At 47.3% G+C, this 18,550-nt stretch overlaps 1 protein-coding gene across 4 annotated transcripts in view; it reads left to right on the top strand.

Moving 5' to 3' along the window:
• The window catches only part of HDLB (high density lipoprotein binding protein), an 88,114-nt gene that overhangs the window by 58,124 nt on the left and 11,440 nt on the right, over positions 1-18,550 (top strand). For all 4 annotated transcript variants that reach the window (XM_011727756.2, XM_011727758.2, XM_011727757.2 and 1 more), the window contains exons 6-17: positions 2,646-2,852; positions 3,053-3,268; positions 3,868-4,074; positions 4,290-4,397; positions 5,719-5,823; positions 6,179-6,257; positions 8,920-9,059; positions 10,537-10,641; positions 10,769-10,882; positions 11,723-11,809; positions 11,981-12,112; positions 16,365-16,583. In XM_011727756.2, coding sequence (XP_011726058.1) covers positions 2,646-2,852; positions 3,053-3,268; positions 3,868-4,074; positions 4,290-4,397; positions 5,719-5,823; positions 6,179-6,257; positions 8,920-9,059; positions 10,537-10,641; positions 10,769-10,882; positions 11,723-11,809; positions 11,981-12,112; positions 16,365-16,583 — 1,719 coding nt within the window. The remainder of the gene's footprint in view (positions 1-2,645; positions 2,853-3,052; positions 3,269-3,867; positions 4,075-4,289; positions 4,398-5,718; positions 5,824-6,178; positions 6,258-8,919; positions 9,060-10,536; positions 10,642-10,768; positions 10,883-11,722; positions 11,810-11,980; positions 12,113-16,364; positions 16,584-18,550) is intronic.

The raw sequence follows: 18,550 nt of genomic DNA, 5'->3' as shown, positions 1-18,550 counted from the left end.
CAAAGTCAACGTTATATAATAAAGTATATTTATTTATATACTTTATTTATATAAATTAGAGAAATTTCCCTAGCCTGTTACCTTCACCCTGCTCCCTCCCCGCCTCTGTAGGCGGCCATTCCTGGTCCTGGTTTATGCTTTGTTGTTTGTTATTTGAGAACAGAAGCAAAATACAGCTTGCCATACGCCCTGTTCTATCCTTGCTTTTTTTCTTTTATTATTGTTTGGAGGTGTCTGCATATCAGTAAGTAGTGATTTTTCTCATTTCTTTATTCAGAAGTGTAATACTCTGTGGGCATACTGTAATTTACCCAGGCTCTCCTACTGATGGGCATTTGGGTAGTTTCCAGACTTTAGCTGTTACAAATTATTTTACAGTAAAAATCGTGTGCCTATGCTATTTCCTATTTTACCCAGTGTATCTTGGGATATATTCCTAGAAGTGAGATGGCTGGGTCAGAGGGTGGCTGCATATGGAATTGGGCCATCTGATGCTAAATTTCCTTCCTTAGGAGTTAGTGTTTTGCAGTCTCATCAGCACTATGCAGGAGCCAGGCTCATCACATTCTTGGGTTTTAGCCACTGAGAGAGGCAACCAAATATACTTTTAATTTGCATTTTTCTGATGAGCAAGATTGAGCACCTTTTCAATATATGAGGACCACTTGCATTTTTTATTATCTTGAGTCATTGTTAGGAAAGTTTTTTCACTATCAGGTCCTAAGAAAGTTTATATTTTCTTCTGCTGCTTGTAAATGTGTTCTTACATTTCAGTTTCTGATCTATTTGGAATTTATTGCAAATAGGGTTGAGGCACTGGTGAAGTTTCACCTTTTTCCATATGGCTTTCGAGTTGTCAGCACTATTTTTTTGTTTTGTTTTGTTTTAACACAGGGTCTCAGCCTGCCACATACGCTGAAGTGCCATGGCGTGATCACGGCTCACCAGAGCCTCAACCTCCTGGGCTTAGGCAGTCCTCCTGCCTCCACCACCCCAGTAGCTGGGACCACAGGCACATGTCACCATGGCCAGCTATTTTTTTTCCTTTTTGAGACAGAGTCTCGCTCTGTCATCCAGGCTGGAGTGCAGTGGCGCAATCTCGGCTCACTGCAAGCTCCGCCTCCTGGGTTCACGCCATTGTCCTGCCTCAGCCTCCCAAGTAGCTGGGACTACAGGCACCTGCCACCTCGCCCAACTAATTTTTTGTATTTTTAGTAGAGATGGGGTTTCACTGTGTTAGCCAGGATGGTCTCGATCTCCTGACCTCATGATCCGCCCTCCTCAGCCTCCCAAAGTGCTGGGATTACAGGCATGAGCCACTGTGCCTGGCCTTGGCCAGCTGATTTTTAAAATTTTTGTAGAAGTGAGGTCTCACCATGTCGTCCAGGCTGATCTTGGACTCCTAGGCTCAAACAATCCTCTCACCTCAGCCTCCCAGAGTGCTGGGATTACAGGCATGCCATCACCATCTTGAAAAGACATTTTGCTCCATTGGGCTTGAGTGGCTGCTTTTATCATGTGCTAGGTGTTTATATTAACTTAGGTCTGTTTCTGGGTTTTCAGTTCAGACCAGCAGGTCTGTCTTTCCATATACTGATATTTCCTATGTTAATGATAATGGTTTCATGTTTAATGTCTAGGACCACTGTTAACACCTCCACCCTGCACTATTCTTTTTCAGGGTTTTCTGGTTTATTTTTGTTTGTTCTGTGTTACAACCTTTATAATCAGCTGTTTGAAATTGTATTAATATTTTAAAGTTAATTGGGATAACTGCCATCTACTTAAACCTTCTTTTACCTCTTTTAAGGAGTGTTTTCTAGTTTCTAATGCACATACTTCGCCTTGTGTTGCGCTTTATGTCTAGCTTTCTTCCTGTCCTTTTTTTCTTTTGTCCTTTTTTCTATTAGAAACACATCTTTTGGCCAGGCGCAGTGGCTCACACCTGCAATCCCAGCACTTTGGGAGGCCGAAGTGGGTGGATCACGAGGTCAGGAGTTCGAGACCATCCTGGCCAACATGGTGAAACCTTGTCTCTACTAAAAATATAAAAATTAGCCGGGCATGGTGGCACACGCCTATAGTCCCGGCTACTCGGGAGGCTGAGGCAGGAGAATCCCTTGAATCTGGGAGGTGGAGGTTACAGTGAGCTAAGATCACGCCATTGCACTCCAGCCTGGCGACAGAGCAAGACTCCGTCTCAAAAAAAAAAGAAACGCATTTCTGTCATTACATCTTCCAAGTAGTTGTTGTTTGTGGAAGTTAATGTTGTTAACTTCTGGATTTCAGTCTTTTCTCCCTGCTATTCATAGAATTTAACCCAGCAGTTTTTTCAGGGTTTCTGGATATGCAGTCATGCTTCTTCCTGTCCAGCTTCTGTGGATGTGAACTGTTGCCTCCCTTTGTGGGTGTATATTCCAGTGGATGTTTAGTAGTGCGGATACACTTGAACTTACGCTAGGCTGGGAGTCAGGGCAATCTTCCCCAAGCATGTGATGTGTAAGCTCACGCTGTTCTAATGGATGGGTTGGGGCTGGTGGGCAAGAATAAGCAAAGATGATGTTTCTGCCAGAATGTCTTAGAAAAATACGCTCCTTCAGATCCTACAAATACTCTTGTTTTCCTTGATTCTCTTCTTGCTGTAGGCCTCAGCAACTGTTGCCATTCCCAAAGAACACCATCGCTTTGTTATTGGCAAAAATGGAGAGAAACTGCAAGACTTGGAGCTAAAAACTGCAACCAAAATCCAGATCCCACGTCCAGATGACCCCAGCAATCAGATCAAGATCACTGGCACCAAAGAGGGCATCGAGAAAGCTCGCCACGAAGTCTTACTCATCTCTGCCGAGCAGGTGAGGCCTGCGTGAGTGCCTCGTGCCCCTGCCTGCCTCCTTGTGCAGACCTTACTCCCTCATGGGTTGCCGTGTCCAGTGTGGACGTAAAGGCATAAGGTGGTGGGGGTGGAGGGCTTGACTCCAACCCTGAGAAGCCCTGTCTGTCCCCAGTTTGTTTTCAGAGGCCTGTTCTCATCAGGTCATCCCTTCCTTTCCAGGACAAACGTGCTGTGGAGAGGCTAGAAGTAGAAAAGGCATTCCACCCCTTCATCGCTGGGCCGTATAATAGACTGGTCGGCGAGATCATGCAAGAGACAGGGACACGCATCAACATCCCCCCACCCAGCGTGAACCGGACAGAGATTGTCTTCACTGGTGAGAAGGAGCAGTTGGCTCAGGCCGTGGCTCGCATCAAGAAGATTTATGAGGAGAAGGTACGTGATTTAGAGGAGGCAAATCCCCATGGGCAGGAATAGAAACTAGGATTTGGGTCTGGAGATTCAGTTAAGGCCTGGCTCAGCCCCTTATCTTTTTGTCCTTGATGAAGATGCTTATTGTCTCTACACTAGAGTGGCCCGTGTGAGATCGGTGCCCGCCCGTCCCTTGCTGTTGAGCATCTGCAGGCCGGTTGTCCTTGCCGTCCTGGGCCTCTGGCTGTGCTGACATGCTGCCAGCTGGGCTGCCCCAGGTCAGACGCACAACCCAGACTTGTTCACGTCTTAGATTAAGCTGTTAGCTCCGCTTAGTGAACTTTGAGATCTGAAACGGGTTCCTTAATTGAGGGAAAGGATTGGGTGTTTTGCAGTGTTCAAGGACGAAGTTATCAGCCGGCAGGTGACTATTCTAGGGAAAATCCAGTCTTGAGCAGTGAAGTTGGTGGGGATTGGCTAGTCCTGATCACTGTTGTTCACTTCTTGGGATCAGCATCTGTAGTCTGGGCCACTTTGGCTTGCTTTCTGCAGCAGTGGCCGTGCCCACCTGCCCGCTTCCCACACCTTTCCCTTTGACTGCCCCTTATGGTGCTCTTATTTAGAAAAAGAAGACTACAACCATTGCAGTGGAAGTGAAGAAATCCCAGCACAAGTATGTCATCGGGCCCAAGGGCAATTCATTGCAGGAGATCCTTGAGAGAACTGGAGTTTCCGTTGAGATCCCGCCCTCAGACAGCATCTCTGAGACTGTAATACTTCGAGGCGAACCTGAAAAGTTAGGTCAGGCGTTGACTGAAGTCTATGCCAAGGTAACTGCCTCTGAGCATGAAATGTGTCTCCTTTGAGTGGAGTCCGCGGGGCCTTCATGGATGAGCTCTCGATTTGTAAATCCTGGGGCCTGGACACAGTGCAGGTGCCCAGGTTTGGGGAGTGCGCGTCTCTGAGCCCCAGGTGAGCAGCCTGGCTTTCACTGTGACGTGACCTTGAGCTCTGCAAACCCATGGCTGTTTTCCCGTTTTCTTAGGCCAATAGCTTCACCGTCTCCTCTGTTGCCGCCCCTTCCTGGCTTCACCGTTTCATCATTGGCAAGAAAGGGCAGAACCTGGCCAAAATCACTCAGCAGATGCCAAAGGTAAGGACGCGTTTTTCACCTGTTGTATTGAATTTGTCTTGTTTTCTGTTTCTGACATTGCTTTGTTGACCTTTGTACTGTGGATGCCCTTGAAAAACTGGTGTATTTTTCTGAATTAACTGGCCTGTTTGACATGGTCAACTTCCATGTTAGCTGAAGAACAGCAGAATAAATGTCTGTAGATGTCTGTACCATCCTTCTAGTCTTTAACCAGAGAGGATTGTGTGTTACTAGGTTTCATAAGTATCTTAGGAAACATGTCATTTAGTAATTTTGGTGAAATAACTTCATAGTCGTTTGAAGAGCAGAACTTGTATACAAATTGTATTAAGAGTGAATTTAAAGCTTTCTCAGTTTACCAAAGGAGATTGTAGCATCCAGAAAACATGAACAAAAAAGAAATACCAGAGAATCCAACCATCATATTTAATTCCTGTTTTGTTTAAAATTTGTTTCCAGTTAATGTTACAGTCCTTTTTAAAAATAAAATTTTTTTTATTTTATTCCTTCTTTTTAGTGACAAAGCCTCACTCTGTCACCCAAGCTGGGGTGCAGTGGCGCGATCATAGCTCACTGCAGCCTTGAACTCATGGCTCAAGTGATCCACTCATCTCAGCTTCACAAGTAGCTGGCACTACAGGCGCGCACCACCATCCCAGGCTAGTTTTTGTGGAGGCAGGGTCTTGCTGTGTTGCCCAGGCTGATCTCGAACTCTTGGGCTCAAGTAGTCCTCCTGCCTCAGCCTCTCAAAAAGTTGAGGTTATGGGTGTGAGTCACTGTGCCCAGCCCCTTTTCCTTCTTATAGCTTCATATAAGGACCAGTCTCCCTCCCTTAACTCCTTACCTGGAGGGTAATAAACCAGGAAAGCTGGCAGCCTCGTCTACGTCGAGCAAGTCACTTTGTCACCTTGGTGCAGCTGTACTAGTTTTAAAATTCCATCCGTGCCCTGTCTCATTCTTCATGCGACTGAAGAGGACCAGGCCTTGTAAAAGTTCAGATGATGCATGAGCATCTCGCATGCTTTATGTTAGTGGCTTCTGTGGAGCAAACCGTGTTCTCAGTGAAAGGCAAGATTATTCGGCCACAGTGTTGAGTTTCCTGATTATGGCTCCCTAACCCTGCCTTTCAACTTTGCTTGATGTCTGTGTATATGTCCCTCCCTCCCTAACATATACATGAGGCAATTTGGGATCAGAAGCCACTCCCAAGAGAGCACCCGTGGGCTCCCTGAGGACCAGCAATTGCACACTGGGAGCTGAGGGGCTGCAGCTGGGCCATTCTGTTTTAGCCATCTCTTTTTGTGTGGTTTTGGTGTGGTAGGTTCACATCGAGTTCACAGAGGGCGAAGACAAGATCACCTTGGAGGGCCCTACAGAGGATGTCAATGTGGCCCAGGAACAGATAGAAGGCATGGTCAAAGATTTGGTAAGGTGCCCTTTGGAATGTTGGGTGTGCTGGTGACAAGGGAGGCTCTGAGTTGGGCATGGGTGGTCATCTCTCGGTGACATCCCACATGGCTGGGCACAGGCACCCAGGGCATCCTAGCTAGGTGAGTACTAAGTTCTGAAACAACTAGAAGCTGGCTGAAGTCCTGGAATAATTGTGGGTAGAGGAAACTTTATTTTGAAGAAGGCATCTTTCAGGGGAGACACAGGGGCAGTCTCCAACAATTCCTGACAGCTGAGTGGTCAGAAAAGGCAACCGTGGAGACTGCCGGGTGTTGGTTCAGCTCATTGATCAAGTAACTGGGCGCATCCATGGACCTCTGTGCCTCCTGCAGATTAACCGGATGGACTACGTGGAGATCAACATCGACCACAAGTTCCACAGGCACCTCATTGGGAAGAGCGGCGCCAACAGTGAGTGAGGCTGTCTGTTGCAGTGGGGCCAGTGTGCCCTGAGACCCTTGTTGGGGTGTCAGGTGTGAGAACTAGGACGTTTGTGCAGACAGTCCAGGCCCAGTGCTACCTGTAATGGGAGTTTCAGACTTTACATTCTCCTGCCTGTGGGAAGAGGCCACTTTTCCTTTGCCGCTTGGTGCAGTGGTTGGATTAGAGCTGTTTGGCCAGTGGGTGAATTGTCACTTTTGGAACTCCATCTAAGCCCTCTGCAAGTAACCCACAGGGGCCATGTTGAAGGCACGCCCAAGGGCAGCATCCTCTGTATTTCAGTCAGACCTGCTACGTTAGCCTCACATCAGTGTTTGTAGTACTCATGCCTTCTGAACATGGAAACTGCTGATCTGGAACTCACTGAAGCGTCAAAAAGGTCTAGATTTGAGCCCAAGTAAAAACAACATGGGGAGGGATACTTTTTTTCTTTTTGAGACAGGGTCTCGCTCTGTCACCCAGGCCGGAGTGCAGTGGCGTGATCTCAACTCACTACAACCTCTGCCTACCGGGCTCAAGCAATTCTGCCTCAGCCTCCTGTGTAGCTGGGACTACAGGCGCATACCACCACTTGCAGCTAATTTTGTTTGTTTATTTGTTTGTTTGGAGACGGAGTCTTGCTCTGTTGCCCGGGCTGGAGTGCAGTGGTGCCATCTCGGTTCACTGCAAGCTCCGCCTGCCGGATTCACACCATTCTCCTGCCTCAGCCTCCCGAGTAGCTGGGACTGCAGGTGCCCGCCACCATGCCTGGCTAATTTTTTTTTGTATTTTTTGTAGAGGCGGGGTTTCACGGTGTTAGCCAGGATGGTCTCGATCTCCTGACCTCGTGATCTGCCCACCAGGGCCTCCCAAAGTGCTGGGATTACAGGCGTGAACCACCGCACCTGGCAATTTTTGTATTTTTAGAAGAGATGAGGTTTCACCGTGTTGGCCAGGCTGGTCTCAAATTCCTGGGCTCAGGTGATCTGCCCTCCTCAGCCTCCCGAGATGCTAGTATTAAAAGTGTGAGTCGGGCCAGGCGCGGGGTGGAAGGTGAGAAGGCAAACACGTCCTCCATTCCTGGATAGTTCAGTGGATGAAGGAGCCTTTCCCAGGGAGTGGGACACTAACCTGCATCTCATGACTGATGTCCGTGTATCCGTTTTTGTTATGAGTAAACATAGGCTTGTCAGCTGCGCTGTGGCCTGTGCAATGGTGAGCTCTCTGATGTCAGTATTAACGTTTTGTGGTCATTTTACGTGACAGGGACGAGAGTCTACAGGCACAAAGTGACATTTTTGCGCACTGCTTGAACCATGCACACACCATAAACTTGCTTTTATGTTTTGTTTTGGTTTTGGTTAACCGTAGTGTTTATTTAGGCCTGACACAGTGGCTCTTGGCTGTAATCCCAGCATTTTGGGAGACCAAGGCAGGAGGATCACCTGAGCCCAGGAGTTAGAGATGAGCCTGGGCAACATAGTGGGACCCCCATCTCTACAAAAAAGAAAAATTTAGCCAGGCCTGTGGTCCCAGCTACTCAGGAGGCTGAGGCAGGAATATCACTTGAGCCCAGGAAGTCAAGGCTACAGTGAGCCGTGATCATACCATGCCACTGCATTTTAACCTGGGTGACAAAGCAAGACCTTGTCTCAAAACACATATATATGGAAGTACAGTAGTGTAATTCTAACATTAATTTCTAGTTTCTGCCCCCGAGAAATTGCGGAATATAGCGAGTCATGTCTGTTCTGATTTCTTCTCATGCAGTTCCTAACTCTCGTTTTCCTTCGTAATCTAAAAAAACCTGCTGCCCATCTCCCATGTCCTCTGCTTCTCTTGTCTTGTGTTGCTCCACCTGGAACAGCTGTATGTCCATGTCACCCTCCATCAGCGCATCGCCTCGTTGCTGCCTCTGCATGTGCATGTGTTCGGGATGGATGCACAAAAAGTCCTCCTGGTGGTCCTGCCAGCAAGCTGTGCCTTTACTGCACAGTGGGCAAGATTCCTGCCTTGTTTCCTGATGATGCGGCTTCTCCAGAGTTTGGGGGACCTGGAACTCTAACTTGGGGGTACTGGGTTCTATCCAGAGAGGTTGACAGCAGGAGGGTTTGCAACAGCACTTGTCTTGCAGACATAGTGAAGTGCTCAGTTCGAATCTGAGCCAACAGTAGATGGGGTCTCTGGGCAGCAGCATGGTCCCCGCAAGGCTCTTAGGCATCAGTGAGTGCTTTTGTGTGGAGTTAATGTGTGTGATTTTTTTAACTTGAGAATAGTAGTTCCCAGACTTACTGCACATTAGAAACACCTGGAATCTTTTAAGTATTCTGAAGCCCCAGCCATACCCCAGATGAGCTAAATCCCAGACTGAGTGGCCCCAACCATCAGTTACTTGAAGGTCTCGGGGCATTGCCAACTTGTGGTCGAGGCTGAGAGCCTGTCCTCCAGAACCCTTGTGATCCAGGTCAAGATCATAACTGGCCCCCATTCTAGACAAGAGAGATTCTTGTTTGGGAAGCTAAGCATCATTTTTGGTGAATGGGAATCACTGATAAGGTTATGTGGCACTTTAGCCCCGTCCTGCCTAGTTGTTAGTCACTGGCAGAATGTTGTTGGTCTGTGTCCTAAATGTGTTTCCTTTTGTGTTCCTAAGTAAACAGAATCAAAGACCAGTACAAGGTGTCCGTGCGTATCCCTCCTGACAGTGAGAAGAGCAATTTGATCCGCATTGAGGGGGACCCACAGGGTGTGCAGCAGGCCAAGCGAGAGCTGCTGGAGCTTGCATCTCGCATGGTAAGTGCCATGTCCGGGGCCTCTAGGAAGGCGCTGGCCTTGCGTCTGTTGGCTCCCTCTAAGGAGCAGCGTGTTGTGGTGTGCGGCCTTGGAGAATGGAAGTCAACAAATCCCACATTGCACTGGAACCGGATTTGACTCCCTGGGGCCACATTTCCTTTATCCTCCCCAGGTCACCTGCACGTCTTGTCCTCCATGGCTGTGTGCTGTGCTAGAAGGGCACAGAGACTGTGTGGCAGCGTCTTGGCCTTGGCCACACCCTGGGTTCCCAGATGCCTGGGTACCATCTCCAGAGATTGTGACAGACATTTCTGGATTCTCAAAGGCATCCCAGGTGGTTCTCATGTAAGGCCAAACTCGAGGATCACTGCAAACCTGAAGTGGGGGCTGTTGCTCTCTACCACCTGGCAGAAGCACTGCACTGCTCTGGGCTCCCCAACGTTTCGTACATGCTTATGCCAGCTGTGAGCACCCTTGCTTCTGTGAGTCAGATGCCCACACTTGAAAGTCTCTGGGTGTCTTTGAGTATCCAGAGAGGTCAAAGACTGCGTGAGTGCCTGCAGCAGCCCTTTGGCCTGACTGTGTGAGGAACGTGCACCAGGGTTCCTGTCACTCGCTTAGGGGCTGCTTTGTTCGCCTCCCCCCAGTACCCCCATGAGGAGTCTCAAATTGGCAGACCTCTTTTATAGCGCTGAGCTGCAATCCAGGGTGTGATGCAGCCTCCCACTGCTTGTGGCCTTCCCGGTGCTCATTCCCCCATATCCCAGGTTCTCCTCTTAGCCTGGCCTCCAGCCCGGGTCCGTTGTCCTGGCTGCTTTATGCCCTTCCTGACTGCTGAGCCCTTATTTCTCGGTCAGCCAATAGCCGTCTGATCCAGAATCTCTCAGAATTCTCGGAAACGTTTGGTAGGCTGATGGTATTCTTCCCTGGATTCCAGCCCTGCTTATTCTTCTGACATTTTAATGGGGCCTGTTGAGGAAGTTGAGAGCCATATGGGTTCAGTGCCCTGTGCTGAACATTCTTAGCCACGCAGGGAAAGTGGTCCGAGCCACCCTCTCTTCAGAAGGGGTCACTCACTGCTGTGTAGAATGCCAGGCCTCCGAGTGGAAGAGCTGGGCCTCCCCTGTAGCACCTGTTAAAACAGAAGTGCTCGCTGAACTGCTTTGGTGATTGCCGCTGTCATGATGGCACTTTCGGTTGAAGGGTCCTACAGTGAGTTGTGTAATTGGACTTTGTTGAGGAAAGTGGCGCGCAGCCAGTGTTGCGGAGTGTGGCGATGCTTGGCGAGAGCACTCACCATGCGCTGTGCACTCTTAACGGCTGGTTGCTCCCAGGGGTGCTACGAGGTGCCATCTGGAGACCACCTCACCTGCTCCGTGAAGGACTGCGCCCAGGGCTCCCTGGTGTCCCCTTGTGTCAGCGGGGAGTTGCTCACCATGCTTGTGATAAATGACATCTACTTTAATTGTATTTTTAGGAAAATGAGCGTACCAAGGATCTAATCATTGAGCAAAGATTTCATCGCACAATCATTGGGCAGAAGGGTGAACGGATCCGTGAAATTCGTGACAAATTCCCAGAGGTAAAGTTTCCCAGAGACATTCTGTAACTCTATAGGAGTGGTCCAAGTCACATTTCAGGAATATTTGATATTTGGGATATATGTCCTTCCTCATACTTGAACTTAGTCTCCCTGTGATTTGTTCTAGGTCATCATCAACTTTCCAGACCCAGCACAAAAAAGTGACATTGTCCAGCTCAGAGGACCCAAGAATGAGGTGGAAAAGTGCACAAAATACATGCAGAAGATGGTGGCAGATCTGGTAGGGGTGTTTTACATCCTTTCTTGTACGACGGCACCTGTGGTGGGTGGGGCATGTGTCCTGTCAGAAGTCCTGACCCCCACAGGACCCCTGCTCTGGAGAAAGCACATAGGAACTGGGCTGGGCTTCCATTCAGGGACTTGGGACAAAGTGGTGACGGCTTCTCACTTAATACCTGGATGTTTAGATTGGCAGCCATTGTTAAGACTGCAATTCAGGTGGGGAGATTTGCTTTTCTCATGCCCAGTTACCTTGTTTCCTTGAGGAGTCTTCAGATACCTAGAGAAACTGTCCCATCCAGTAAGATGAGAGGTATAACAGGTGAAATGAGTCATACACTGATTTATTATCTTTCTCAAAAACTGAAGTGGGAACAAGTTTAGAAAGCGTAGTGAGTAGTGGATGAGAAGGCCATAGGTGGCCATGTATTTCCGTGGGCTTCACCTTACCTGATGGCTGCCCTGGGAGAGGCGAGGGTGAGGGACTCCAGCACTGTGAGCTGCTGTCACATCACTGCCAAGTGCAGAATTGCCCAGAGCGTAGGGGTCTGTGCTGTCTCCATGTGTGTTCTGAGCCTCTTCCTCAGCCAGCTCTGATCCTGGCATGGGGCATGAACTCTCTCTTAGCCAAAAAGTGGACTTGCGTCGATTGACTGTAATTTGCAAGGTAAGTTAGTTGTTGGGCAAGTGATCTTTTACTTACTCTCATGACAAACCCCTGAAGGTTTGTTTGCAAATGCCAGTGCCCTGTTGTGTTCATGCTACCCTTAGGGATAGAAGGGATACTGTATTTCACTCTCTAGCACAGGCGGTGAATCGGGCTGTGCTTTTTGTCTTTAAGGTGGAAAATAGCTATTCAATTTCCGTTCCGATCTTCAAACAGTTTCACAAGAACATCATTGGGAAAGGAGGCGCAAACATTAAAAAGGTGATAGCTTGTCCCCTGCATCTTGCTGCTGCTTGCTCTGTCCCTTGTAGCCCTGCGCCCTTTTGGTTTTAGACTAGGAGGGACTCTTGCTTACTTCTAGCCCTGTGCTCAACTGTGTCTCAACTCTGGGAGAGCTCTAGTCAGCTTCTCATGGTGATCTCTCTCCTGTAGATTCGTGAAGAAAGCAACACCAAGATCGACCTTCCAGCAGAGAATAGCAATTCAGAGACCATTATCATCACAGGCAAGCGAGCCAACTGCGAAGCTGCCCGGAGCAGGATTCTGTCTATTCAGAAAGACCTGGTAATGGGAGATGTTTTCTAATGGAGATCCCCAGTAAAATCTAACAGCCTCTAAGATTGAGCCTGGGGTTGAGTCACGCCAGGGTCATTGGGCCAGCACGGACTCAGATGGCAGACGTGGAAGACTGCAGCTTTCAATCCAAGCTGCTGCTGAGTTGGCCAGCAGTTTTCTGCCTTTGTCTCTCGTGGCGCTTACTTACCTGGACCTGCAGCAGTAACGTTTGACATGGCCACTCGTGTTATTAGATATTTTCTTTTTGTTACCTGAAAATCTTATCTGAAGGTATTTATGGTATTTTCTTTCCTTTAAAAAAAAAAATGATATGCAGTAAATTGTACATATTTATAGTGTACAATTTAATAGTTTTGACATCTGTATACATCCATGAAATCATCCCCACCATCACCCCAAAAATGTCCCATGCCATTTGGTTTTACAGTCTCCCTCCATCCCACTTGGCTGCACCTTAAAACCACAGTCCCCTCACCCGCACCTCTCTATCCCCAGGCAACCCCCAGTCTGCTTTCAGCCACAGGAGATGCTTTTGGATTGTCTACACTTGTGTGTGAGTGGAACCATAACATCTACTCTATTGGGCCCGTCTGCTTTCACTTTGCAGGATGTTTTGACATTTGTGTGTTGTCACCTATATCATTGCTTTGTCCTTTTTTATTTCAGGGTAATATTACACTGTATGGATAGATCATCTGTTTCTTTGTGTGTACTTGGTAATTAGTGTCTTTCAAGGGGTTTTCTATTTTCTCCAAGTTGTCAAATTTATTAACATGAAGTTTTTTTAGAATAGTCCTGCATTAGCCTTTTGCTGTCAATACTGATGTCACCTCTCCTTCATAATATATGTAATCTGTGCCATTATAAAATGATGCCTTTTCCCTGGTAGTGTGCTTGGCTCCAAAGTCTGTGTTATCTTTCCCCCCCCCCCCCATATTTAAAATTTTGTTGGAGATGAGGTCTTGCTGTCGTCCAGGCTGGAGTGCGGTGGTGCAGTCATGTCTCACTACAGCCTTGGCTTCCCAGACTCAACCAGTCCTCCCACCTTAGCCTTCCAAGTAGCTGGGACCACAGGCGCATGCTACCGCACTGGCCTAAATTTTTTTTTTTGTAGTTAGTAGAGATGAGGTCTTGTTATGTTGTCCAGGCTAGTCTCAAACTCCTAAGCTCAAGTGATCCTCTCGCCTTGGCCTTCCAAACTGCTGGGATTACAGGTGTGAGCCCCTGCACCCAGCCTACTTTATATGATACTAAAGTGGGTTTCTTTTTGGCAGCTTGCTTTTTACATTAAATCTATCTCTGCTTTTTAGATTATGATGTTTGTGGCCGGGCATGGTGGCTCACTCCTGTAATCCCAGCACTTTGGGAGGCTCAGGTGGGCAGATCACTTGAGATCACAAGTTCAAGACCAACCTGGGCAAAACCCTGTCACTACTAAAACTACAAAAAGAATTAGCCAGTAATGGTGCTGCATGCCTGTAGTCCCAGCTACTCAGGAGGTTGAGGTGAGAGGATGGCTTGAGCCTGGGAGGTGGAGGTTGCAGTGAGCTGAGATTGCACTGCTGCACTCCAGCCTGGACCATAGAACCAAACCTTGTCTCAAAAAAAAAAAAAGTTATGATGTTTGCATTTAATTACATTTGTGATTATATGTATGTTATATATCACATACTTATATTTATTACGTATCTTTAACACGTGGTTAAATTGCTTTTACTGTAATTTTTTTACTACAATTTTTTTCTCAGTTGTAAAATATACATAGCAGAATTTATCACTTTAATCCTTTTTGAATGGTTAATTCAACTGAGTACATTCACAAGGTTGTGCAACCATCACCCTGTCCGTTTTCAGAGCATTTCCCATCATCTTACCCAGAAACTACACCCATTAACAATAACTGCCACCATCCCCATGTGCTTAGTCACCACGATGTGATGATTTTATATGGTTGGCTTTCAGTCTACCATTTACATTATTAACCTTTAAAAAAAAACATTATTTTTTAAAGAGGTTTAAGTAATGTGAAAAAATGTATGTATTATCCACACAGTTGCCATTCATTTCTTGGTGTGATCCTTGTCTTCATTTTCCTTCTGTCTGAAAGATACCACTTAACATCTCTTGTAGTGTGTATCTGATAATGAATTCCTTCACTTTTTGTATGTCTAAAAGTATTTTTTTTCTTCACTTTTGAAAAAATGTTTCTGCTGCATAAAGGTTTCTAGGTTGGCAGGTTTTTCCTGTCAAGACTTGGCTTCAGTGCTGTCTCCTGTTGTTCCTGATGAGAAAGCTGGCGGCTCCCCGGCCTTGTTCCTCCGTCCATGACAAACCTCCTCCCTCTGGCTGGTTTTAGGATTTTACCACCGTCTCTGAGCAAGTTAGGATGTGTCTTTGTGTAGTTTTCTTCATGTTTCTTAGCTTGGTGTTTATTAAGCTTCTTGAGTATGTGTGTTCAGTATTTCATCAAATGTGGAAAATATTTGGTCACTGAGAGTATTTTTTTCTGTTAGCCCCTTGCTGTCTCCCCGTCAGGGAGTCTAGTGACCGGGGTCTTAGATGTCGTCTGCGTGTGCTCTGTTTATTTGAGCGGGGGGAGGGGCCATATCGGTTTTCTCCATGAGTTTCTTTAAATTCATTAACTCTTCGCAGTGTTCTAATCTGCCTAATTTCGTCTAATATAATTTTCATTTTAGATATTTTCTTCTCTAGAAGTTCAGTCTGAATTAATATCTTCTGTATTTTCATTTCTTAACATGTTCATGTTCAGTCTTTCTGCTTTTGGCCATAGACAATACAGTTAAATACCTGTTTTACTGTCCTTGGCATTTCCCATCATCTTACCCAGAAACTACACCTGTTAACGCTGATTCTAACACTGTCATTTCTGGGTGGTTTTCTATGTTCTTTTCCTCGTTGTGGGTTTTCCCCCTATTCTTTGCATTTCTAGTGTTTCTTTTTTTTTTTTTTTTTTTGAGACGGAGTCTCGCTCTGTCGCCCAGGCTGGAGTGCAGTGGCGCAATCTCAGCTCACTGCAAGCTCCGCCTCCCGGGTTCACGCCATTCTCCTGCCTCAGCCTCCCGAGTAGCTGGGACTATAGGCGCCCGCCACCTCGCCCGGCTAGTTTTTTGTATTTTTTAGTAGAGACGGGGTTTCACCGTGTTAGCCAGGATGGTCTCGATCTCCTGACCTCGTGATCCGCCCGCCTCGGCCTCCCAAAGTGCTGGGATTACAGGCGTGAGCCACCGCGCCCGGCCTCTAGTGTTTCTTAATGAGGGTGTTTTTGTATTCCTCTGCATATTTGTTTGGCTTTGTGAAGTTACTCTGAAACATTCTGCTCCTTTTAGGACTTGCTTTTAAGCTTTATTAGGGAGGATCAGAGCAGTATTTAGTTCAGGCCCAAATATTTTCACTGTTGAGGTAAGGTCCTTCTGGGTACTATACTCCACGTCCCAGAAAGCTGAACCTGCTGAGGACGGCTCTGGACCAGGCCCAGCTGAGCTGCAGGCACTGTTTCCTGTGATCCTTCTGGGGATTCTTTCCCGGGCCCAAGGTGATTTCCTCACGTGTGTCAGTGTGTGAGTGGCTGGTCTCCAGATCTCGGAGGTTCTCGATGCCAGTCTCTTTGGGCTCTGACCTCCTGTTCTTGCTATCTTGGATGGTTCCGTTTCCTCACCTTGCTGTACTGTAGCAGCAACTTGGGGCAGTTGTAGGGCTCACCTTGTTTCCTGTCTCCAGGGTTGTGGAAATCACCATTAGGCAGTAAGTTCAGTCCAGTCCCTGGTATTGCATCTTGGCTGAAAGCAGAACCTTTGGTTTTAATAGGAAAAGTTCATCCATAGGCATATGGACCCACCTCTGGCAGAGCCGGAGAGTTGACTGAAGAAGAGCATTATGTGTGGTCTGAAATTACCACGCTCCTGCCCTCCAACCCAACACACGTCCACGAGGACGCTGGGTCCTGTTGAGTTAAACACCTCCCAGTGCGTCTGCTCTGCTGGGCGCACCCCACTCTCCCCAGGACGTGCACTCTGCCAACACATTATCCAGCGCGTTGCTCCCTTCTCTCCCTGTGCAGATGAAAAATGGCTTGGAGAAGTTTGGTCAGTGCTTTGTAAGTGGCAGCACCAGGGTTCTAAGCCTGTGTGTTCATCACCACCAAAGATGATAGTTTATCTTTTCCTCTGCCCTTTTTGCCACAGAAAGTGACTTCCTCCTCCTGTTGTGTGTTTGGTTTCAGGCCAACATAGCCGAGGTAGAGGTCTCCATCCCTGCCAAGCTGCACAACTCCCTCATCGGCACCAAGGGCCGTCTGATCCGCTCCATCATGGAGGAGTGCGGCGGGGTCCACATTCACTTTCCCGTGGAAGGTTCAGGAAGCGACACCGTTGTTATCAGGGGCCCTTCCTCGGATGTGGAGAAGGCCAAGAAGCAGCTCCTGCATCTGGCGGAGGAGAAGGTGAGCATGGGGAGGGAGCGTGACTCTTGGCAGGAAGCCTGGTCCTCACTACAGTGTTCTGTCTTCTCTTCTCACTGTGGAAAGCCTTAAATGCCCTTCCTTTGTGGCAGGTCAGAAAACAGCTCTGTAATATACTTGTTATGCCTCTTGGTTTTGCTGTCACTGGAGGGCCTTTCCAGGTCCGGATGCTCATGTATACAATATGTAAACGGTGCTCTTTGGCTTATTGGCTTTGGGGTGCGTTTGTCTTTTAAGTATGATTTACAGTAAAATTGACCATTCTTCAGGTATAGCTGAGTTTTACTTAACATGCAGACATGTGACCACAATAATCAAAATTCATTTTCATCACCTCTAAAGATTGCCCATTGAATTGCTGTTGTCCCTGTGTCAAAACCCATCTGTGGATATGTTTCCGGGCTCTTCTGGTGACACCAGACTTAGGGAAGTCTAGAAATCAACAGTGTAAGCCCTCTCAACTGGCTGCTCTACATCCCTTGGTGAATTAGCCTGTCAGTTTGTAGGAAAAAAAGCATTTTCATGCTTTGATTGGGGTTGTGTTAAATCAAAAGATGAGGCTGGTGAGGACTGACAGCTCAGCAGTCTTGACTCAGTCATTTCTCCATTTTTTTTTAGGTCTGTGATTCTTTATTGGTGCTTTATAATTTTTAGCATACAGAACCTGCACATTTTTATGTTCAACTTAGCAGATCTAACTGCTGTCATTCTTTTAGCGCTATTGTAAATGCCACTTTTTTTCCATTTCCAGTTGTTAGCACGTGGAAGTACTTGTGATTTTTGTATGTGGACTTTCATGAGACTGCTAAATGAAGCTCATGCATGTTAGTGCCAGTCACTTTTTTGTGAATTCTTATTTTATATGTAACAATCACGTGGTCTGTGGAGTTGTGTTTCTCTCTAATCTGGAGCCTCATATTTCTTGTCTTTTTTTGTTGTTGTTGTTGTTGTTGTTAAGATTGTATAGGTTGATTTTTTTGTCTTTATGTTTAACCAGCCTTGCATTTCTGGGTAATCCCTACTTGGTTTGGTGGTTTGTCTTTTACCATATTGCTGGATTGGATTTGCCTAATTCATTGCCTGATTTTTGACTAATGCACTATTCGTGGGTGTCTTTGAAAAGTAGCAGAGTCTCTAGGTGGTATTTGGTGAAACCTGCCCTTAAAAGATAGCAAAGTTGTTATTTAGTATTTTTATGCTAGCACATTTTTCTTTGGTATTCTTGCTTGCGGGCCAGTTCTTGGGTCCAGAGAAAGGCAAGAGCTATCCTTGTGGATCTGAGTCACGTAGAGCAAGCAGCACACTTCTCTGTGTTCCCCTGCATGAGTCTGCCAAAGGCACTGGTGTCCACAAGTACAGTGTCCAGGGCCTTTCGAGGACCCTCATTTCTTGTTGCCACACAAGGGTGTTGTGCTACATGAGGCCTCTGAGGGCTGGTCTCTACCTATAGCCTTGGTTGGCTTGTGTCCCTCTGAGCTTGAGCTTGGGGAGTAGCTGGTTTTGTGGGGGCTGATCTGTAGCACTCGTGGGAGGACAGGAAGCCTGGCCCAGATTTGTGCGCGCTTGGTCTGGAAGCAGGTAGAAAAGTGGGAGCATGGGGCAAGCCTCTTGGGCAGCTTGCTTCCTGCTCTGCTGGGCACACCCCATGCTCCCCAGGACGTGCACTCTACCAACACATCGTGCAGCGCGCTGCTCCCTTCTCCCCCTGTGCAGATCAAAAATGGCTTGGAGAAGTTCGGTCAGTGCTTGTCAGTGGCAGGACCAGGGTTCTAAGCCTGTGTGTTCATTACCACCAGCATCTGATTGTTGTGGAAGAGAAGTATGTGTGCGGTCTGTCTGGGTATTCATCTGTTTATTCAGTGAGGTGTGCTGGCCCCATTTTGGAGGTATTGGTGCAACATCAGGACACTGGTGACAATGTAAGGGGAGCCTGACCTTGCTGTCCTTCA

This window comes from Macaca nemestrina, chromosome 11 (genome assembly GCF_043159975.1).
Source record: "Macaca nemestrina isolate mMacNem1 chromosome 11, mMacNem.hap1, whole genome shotgun sequence".
NCBI classification, from domain to species: domain Eukaryota; kingdom Metazoa; phylum Chordata; class Mammalia; order Primates; family Cercopithecidae; genus Macaca; species Macaca nemestrina.
The sequence above is the reverse complement of the archived record's forward strand: the minus strand, read 5'-3'. Positions and strand labels throughout refer to the sequence as shown.